General features: G+C 37.5%; 1 protein-coding gene across 2 annotated transcripts in view; it reads right to left on the bottom strand.

The window, feature by feature from the left end:
• Positions 1-7387: 7387 nt before the first annotated feature.
• The window catches only part of NPAT (nuclear protein, coactivator of histone transcription), a gene marked incomplete at both ends in the record, with an annotated part of 58363 nt that continues 57720 nt past the window's right edge, over positions 7388-8030 (bottom strand). For both annotated transcript variants that reach the window (XM_080696617.1, XM_080696618.1), the window contains one exon: positions 7388-7465. In XM_080696617.1, coding sequence (XP_080552743.1) covers positions 7388-7465 — 78 coding nt within the window. The remainder of the gene's footprint in view (positions 7466-8030) is intronic.

Raw genomic sequence — 8030 nt, 5'->3', positions numbered from 1 at the left:
CTGGCTTTGAACCTGTGCAATCCTCCTGTCTCGGCCTCCCAAATGCTGGGATTATAAGCATGCGCCACCACGCCCAGTGGCAAGAGTTTATAGTGAATCAAGAAAAGCAAAACTAACACGACATCCAAAGGTCAGATCTGAAAAACACAAAGAAAAGTGCTCTGACAATTTTGGAAAAAGAGGAGAGAAAAGATACAGAACCAACAAGAAATGATTGTGTGTGTGTGTGTGTGTGTGTGTGTGTGTGTGTGTGTGTGTGTGTTACTAGAGATTGAACCCAGGGACACACTACCTCTGAGCTCCAGCTCCAGCTCTATTTTATTTTGAAACAGGATCTTGCTAAGTTTCTGAGGCCCTCACTGAACTGTGAATTCTGGCTATGAACCCTTGGTCATCCAGTCTCAGCCACCCAAGTACTGGGATTATAAGCATGTACCACCGTGCTCGGTTTAAGAAATTATATTTTTTAAAATAAATGGAAGCCGGGTGTGGTGGCGCACGCTTGTAATCCCCGCGCTTGGGAGGCGGAGACAGGAGGATCGTGCAGGTTCGAAGCCAGCCGTGCTGGTGTAAGAGACCCTGTTTCAAAAATATAAAATAGGTCTGGGAGTGTAGCCCGGAGGAAGGAGGGCTTCCAGGAACCCCAGTACCACCAAAAAAAAAAAAAAAAAAAAAAAAAAAAAAAAAAAAAAATAAATAAAATAAAATAAATGGAACTCAGCCGGGCATGGTGGTGCATGCTTGTATTCCCAGCATTCGGGAGGCTAAGACCGGAGGATCGTAGTTCACGGTCAGCCTCAGCTACTTAGTGAGGCCCTCTGTAACTTAGTGAGACCCTGTTTCAAAATAAAGAATAAAAAATAGGGCAGGGGGTGTAGCTTGGAGGTCGAATGCCCCTGGGTTCCATCTCCAGACCTGCAAAAAAAGAAAAAAGAAAAATAAATAAAATAAAATAAATGGGACTCAAACAGTAATCCAATATAGGCTGGGTGTTGTGGCACACACTTGTAATCCCAGCACTTGGGAGGCAGACACAGGAGGATTGCAGCCAGTCTCAGCTATTTAGTGAGGCCCTTTGCAACTCAGTGACACTCTGTTTCAAAATAAAGAATAAAAAATAGGGCTGGGGTGTAGCTCAGAGGTAGAATGCCTCTGGGTTCCATCCCCAGTACCACACACAAAAAAACCCCAACAATATAAAAGGGCATATTCATCAGTAAAATTAGTGGAGAACCATACTAGCATGTGGAGAAAACATTAAAGGAATTCTTCAAATATTTGCAGAAAAGATGGGTGTGATATTGCACACCTGTAATCCCAAGAGGCAGGAGGATCACAAATTCTAGGCCAGGCTGAGCAACTTAGCAAGACAAAAGAGAACGGGCCAGGGGTGTCATTTAGTGGTAGTACACTTCTGGACGCAATCCCAGTGCCAGAGGAGGAGAATGGGGGAAGAAAATAACTAACCTTCATTCTTATATCTTTTACATTAAATGCCAGAAGATGAGTGACCAATACCTATTTTTTTTTTTTTTTTGCGGTGCTGAGGATCAAACACAGAGCAGCATACATGCTAAGTATGTGTTTTACTACTAAGCCACACCCCCAGCCTACATAATTTTTAATGGAATAAACTGATTAGATACTAGAAATAATACCTCAGTGAAGTAAAAGCATAGAAAATAGAGCACTCTGCCGGGCGAGGTGGCACATGCTTGTAATCCCCGTGCTTGGGAGGCGGAGACAGGAGGATCACATTGGTTCAAAGCCAGCCATGCTGGCTTAAGAGACCCTGTTCCCAAATAAAAATTTAAAAATAGGTCTGGGAGTGTAGCCCAGAGGTAGAAGGGCTTCCAGGAACCCCAGTACTACCAAAAAATAAATAAAATAAAAATAGTATACCTATTTTTAAGCACTGGTTGGCCAGCATTCTATGAGTGTAACAAAATGCTTGAGATAATTAACTTAAGAAAAGGAAAGGCTTATTCTGGCTTAGTTTCAAAGGTTCCAGTACATGATCAGTTGGCTCTGTGCTTTGAGTTATTAATTTTTTATTTTTATTTTTTGCAGTATTGGGGATGAACCCAGGAGTATTCTACCTCTGAGCTACACTCCCAGACCCTTTTAAAAATTCTTTTATTTTGAAACAGGGTCTCACTGAGTTGCAAAGGGCCTCACTAAGTAGCTGAGGCTGTTTGTGAACCTGTGATCCTTGTCTCCACCTCCCAAATGCTGGGATTATAATCATGTACCACCATGCCTGGCTCCTGCTTTGAGTTTATGATGAGGCAGCCTAAGAATGGGGGGATTGCAGGGTGGGGCAACGTGCTCAATTCTGGGCAGATGCAAAGCAAAGAAGGGAAAGGGGCTGGGGTCCCAATACTGCCTTCAAGAGCACACTCCTACTGACCTAACTTCTTCCCACAGGGCTACACTTCTTAAAGGTATCACCACCACCACCCAACAGTGCCACAAACCAGTGACCAAGTGTTAAGAGGACACTTATCCAAACCATACTAAGCACCCATGTAACTTTTTTTTTTTTTTTTTTTTTGCAGTACTGGGGGATGGAACTCCGAGCTATACCCCCAGCCCTATTTTTTTTTCTCTTTATTTTGAAACAGGGTCTAAGTAGCAGAGAGCCTAAGTAGTTGAGACTGTCATTAACTTGTCTCAGCCTCCCAAATAATGGGATTACAGCCCTGCGCCATCACCCGTGGCCCCATGTAACATTTATACAAATTACTCTGGGCTTGGGATGTAACTCAGTGACACACTGTTTGTGTAAGGCCCTGGGTCCCATCCCAAGCACCACAGGCAAACACACAAGTAACCTACCCTGTGACTGCAATAATAGAACTTTTAAGCCAAAGAGTATGATACTTACTCTATGTCAAATATATTGAAAATTATATTACTTACTTCATCTTTCAAATTTTGATGTTGAAAATTGAAGTCAAAAGTAGATTTATAACCTTGACCTGGCAAGTCCATTGTCTCAGATGTGGATACCTATAAAAACTTGAATTGAGCAGTAAATATACCATTTAAGCTAACTTTTGTTTATTTTTTGTTGTTTCTAAGGCTGAACTGAGGAGCTTTCTACCTCTGAGCTACACCCCCAGCCCTATTTTATTTTTTAGTTTGAAACAGGAATAAGTTCCTGAGTCTGGCCATGAACCTGTGATCCTCTTGTCTCAGACTCCCAAGTACTGGGATTATAGGCCCAGCCTCACTATGTTAACTTTTGAAGTAAATTTTTTTAGAGTTTTTTTTCTTTTGATAAAAATAATAAGAACTGGGGGTGGCGCATGCTTGCAATCCCTGCATTTGGGAGGCTGAGACTGGAGGATCGTGGATAGCCTCAGCTACTTTAGTAATGCCCTCTGTAATTCAGTAAGACCCTGTTTCAAAATAAAGAATAAAAAATTGGGCAGGGGTATAGCAATCCAATTCCTAAGTATATGTCCAACTGAAAAGAATAATACACGCCCCCTCAAACATGTATGAGAAAATTCACAGCAGTTGTATTATGCACCAAACTGAAAAAAATTTAAATGAATGCCCCTGGGTTCCATCTCCAGACCCACACATAAAAAGGTAAATTATTGGAATATTTGAAATATATGTATTTCCATATATATAAAAAACAAAGGATATATTAATGCTTAGATTATGATTTCCAGCCTGTTTTAATTAAATAGACACTTGAAATAAACAGTCAACTTCACTAGGCAGGAAAAACCAAATTAAAACCATGACTACTCCAAGACACTCCATCTAAATGGCTGAAATGTATTTATTTATTTATTTATTTATTTATTTATTTATTTATTTTTTGTGGTACTGGGGGTGGAACCCAGAGGCTTTCTACTTCTGGGCTATACTCCCAGAACCATTTTGTATTTTATTTGGAAACAGGGTCTAAGTTGCTGAGAGCCTCACTAAGTAGCTGAGACTGGCTTCGAATCTGCGCGATCCTCCTGTCTCAGCCTCCCAACCGCGGGGATTACAAGCGTGCGCCACCACGCCCGGCTTGAAATGGATTTAAAATAGTGTGGAATAATTGGAATTCTCCTCTACTGTTGAGTATAAACTAGTAACATTTTCCACTTTCCAAATGGAATTTGAAAATATGCAGTACTATGAGACAGCAATCCCATTCCTAAGTATATGTCCAACTGAAAAGAATAATACATGCTCCCTCAAACATGTACGAGAAAATTCACAGCAGTTGTATTATGCACCAAACTGAAAAAAATTTAAATATTTATCATCTATAAAACTGGATTAAGCTGGGTGTGGTAGTGGGCACATCTATAATCATGGTACTTGGGAGGCTGAAGCAAGAGGATCACAAGTTTGAGTTCAGCCTTAGCAACTTAGTGAGAGCCTATTTCAAAATAAGAAATCAAATAGGGCTGTGAGGGGGGTGTAGCCCAGAGGTAGAATACTGTGTTTAATCCCCAGTACCAAAAAATAAATAAAAAATTGATTAGCCAGGTGTGGTGGTGCATACGTGTAAACCCAGCATTTGGGAAGCTGAGGCAGGAGGATCAGGGTTCATGGACAGCTTCAGCTACTTAGTGAGGCCCTTTGCAACTCAGCGAGACTCTGTTTCAAAATAAAAATTAAAAAACAGGGTTGGGGGGTGTAGCTCGGAGGTAGAATGTCCTTGAGTTCTATCCCCAGTACCACACACACCCCAAAAATTGATTAACTGATATATGCAATTGAGAATAACTGAAATTTAAATGAGTTCTCTCTCTCTCTCTCTCTCTCTCTCTCTCTCTCTCTATATATATATATATATATATATATATACACACACCCCTACATACATATATCTTGTAGAAAGCCACTTATACATTAAGAAAAAAATCAGTCTATTGTGCTAGAAGTCAGGATAATAATGACTACTCTTTGATCTGTGACTAGAAGCATGAGGCACTTCCAGAATATTAATAATGTTCCAAGTGTGTGTGTGGATGTGCGTGATCAATGAGAGATTGAATCAGGACCTTATGCATTCTAGGAAAGAATTCTACAAAAAGAAAAAGTCAATATGATCTACATTATGATGTGAGACTATAGTGCACCAATAAAACATGAAATAAAAAATAATAAAAAAGAAACACATTCTACCATGGAACTACACTCCCTGCCCTTTAAAAAGTTTTATTTAGAGACAGGATCTCAGTAAGTTGCCAAGGTTGGCCTCACACTTGCAATCTTCCTGCCTTAACTTCCCAAGTAGCTACTAAAATAGGCATGAGCCTCTAAACCAGTATAGTGTTACAGGCTTGACCTAGAACTTGAAGAAAATTCATTGAAGAGTATGAACTTATAGTCTGTTATTCCTCTGTGAAAAATTTACATTAACTAATAAAGGAATAACATCCCTACCTAACAATAACTTGTTCAAACTGGTTATGGAGGTCAGGTGTGATGGCACACATTTATAATCCCACTACTTGGGAGGCTGAGACAGGAGGATCATGGTTTGCAACCAGCCTCAGCTACTTAGTGAGGCCTTCTGCAACTTAGGGGGACCCTGTTTCAAAGTAAAGAATAAAACATCAGGCTGGGGTGTAGCTTGGAAGTAGAATGCCTCTGGGTTCAATTCCAATTCTGGAAAAAAAATACCAAAGAATACTAATATTTATATATAAATTCCCACTACTTAATATATGTAAATATGAACTAAAAGAACAGAAAATCTGTAATTTTTAGCATTATATGAATTCCTGAAAAATAGTAAGGATTAATGGACTTGTAAAGGAATTTAATCAAAGCTGCTAAGTAGGATTGCCAATATAAAGTGATTCAAACTTTTAAAGTTAATGAAAATATTTATTCAAACCTAACTGTAGTACAGTTTCAAGTTGAGTTAAGTAAACATTAACTGTATGATATTTAGTTCTTTAGGAATAGACCATTGTCACAAAAATTTCTTACATACAAATTTCTGCAATAAAGTTCAGCAATTAAGACATGATTTCTACATTGAAAACTTTCATATTAGGATGGATTTATTTTTTTAATGGCCCAGTACAAAAAATGGTTGAGGAAAAGGACTTTTAAACAAAATATACACTCATAGAAAAAGATCCTAGTATACTGATAATTAACAGAAAGCACTTAAGAGAACATACTTTAATATCTAGGCACAGTTGGTCAGGTATTAATTATAATTTGTTATCATTTATAAGTCTGAACCAGTTCTTCAACTTGACTGTTGTATAGGAGTCCAATACAGAGAAGGCACCTCTCACACTCCCCCTAAGGACCTTTTGAGAGTAACTCTTTGTAACAATTATAAGAGACGCACAGACTGTACTATATCTAAGTATAGATATAGTTATTTAACATACCCCATTTTGGGAGAAACTAAATTAAAATATAAAACTATGATTTCTTTTTACATCTTATGATGGACATGACTTTCTAAAAGGATACCAAAAGATAATCCTCCAAACAAACTTAAACATAGAATATAAGATTTAAATTAAAATGTGCATTGGTCACTACTATATGAAGAGTTCTATGAATTAGTGCAATTCTTTATATCCCCAGTGCTTAGGGGAAAAGTTTATATATACCAAGAAATCTCAACTACTACGAAACTCAACTTTTTTTTTATGGCTCAATAGTCTAACCACTTAAATGTTCTGTAAAAGGTCTTAAAAGTTACAAATGAAAGATCAGAACACTCTATAAATGGTTTACAAAATTCTCTCTTTAAAACAAAGAGAACACAATGACCAGAAGAAATAAAGTATAAAATTTTAGGAACATAGTTTTTACTCCAATTTATGGGAAAAGGTGGTAAAGTATTGACTCTAGGGAAAAAAATGCATCAAACAGTCGATTTCTGATTACATACTTTACTACCAGTTGAGGTGGTTATCATTTTTTATACCTAGTGGCTATGAATTTAATGTCTTGTTGAACAATTATTGAAGGTAATTTATAATGATAAACGTCATTTTCCTCCAAAGGTGATATCAACTATTCCAGATGAATAAGTCTCAGGGATCTTAAGTCAAAAAAACAGTGTAAGAACATTAGGCTGATTTAGCATCTATTTAAACAAGATTTACACAATACTTACAATATGCAATTGTCAAAGCTATACAGTTTTGCAGATTGGCTTTACTTACATTTCTGCAAATGTTTTTTTTTTCCAGAATAAAAATATAGTAGGTAAGTCTATTTACAAACTAGGAAGCTGCTTCAGAAACAGCATGATTTAGGTATAAAGTGAAAAAATCAGTACAATCAAAGTGCAGGTCATGCGTTAAGCTTCTGTCAATACCCCAATTCCCTACACTCAGTTTAAGGGATGCAAGTTTTAAACAGCTACTGTTCTTATACTTTCAGAATGTTACTCATCATAATGTAATGATAACAAAAATTTGTCCACATCCATTCCTGCTGGAAATGAACTAGGTAGCTTCTTTTTCTGTCAAAAAAAGAAGAAAAAAATAAGTTCACACAAGGCTAGACAGTTTTCTTAATCAGTCACCTAAAACAATATATTGGGTTCTTCCATATACTACTAAAAGTGACAAAGATTTTAGTCTTTTAGAATTTTAATTTTACAGCAGTATAAAGACAGGTTTATAAACTCAAAGCCAATTAAATATATTTTAATAGTACTTTGACATTAGCTTAAGGCAAAAGGCATTACACAAATTCAGAGCATATTAATGCTGAATGATAGAAGATAGAAAATGCTTTCTATAAGGTGGGTATTACCATCTAACTATAAACTGTCAAAAGTGCTACTAATAGATATTAAGAGTAACAATTTCAAAGACTGAATATACAACAGGTACTTTTTTTTTTGTGGTACTGGAGATGGAACCCAAGGGCATTCTACCTCCAAGCTACACCCCCAGCCCTATTTTTTATTCTTTATTTTGAAACAGGGTCTCACTGAGTTACAAGGGGCCTCACTAAGTAGCTGAGGGTGTCTGTGAACCTGGATCCTCCTGTCTCAGCCTCCCAAATGCTGGGATTACAAG

The sequence above is a fragment of the Muscardinus avellanarius genome (genome assembly GCF_963383645.1).
Source record: "Muscardinus avellanarius genome assembly, chromosome: 1".
Taxonomy (NCBI): Eukaryota; Metazoa; Chordata; class Mammalia; order Rodentia; family Gliridae; genus Muscardinus; species Muscardinus avellanarius.
This window is presented reverse-complemented; position numbering and strand designations above follow the sequence as displayed.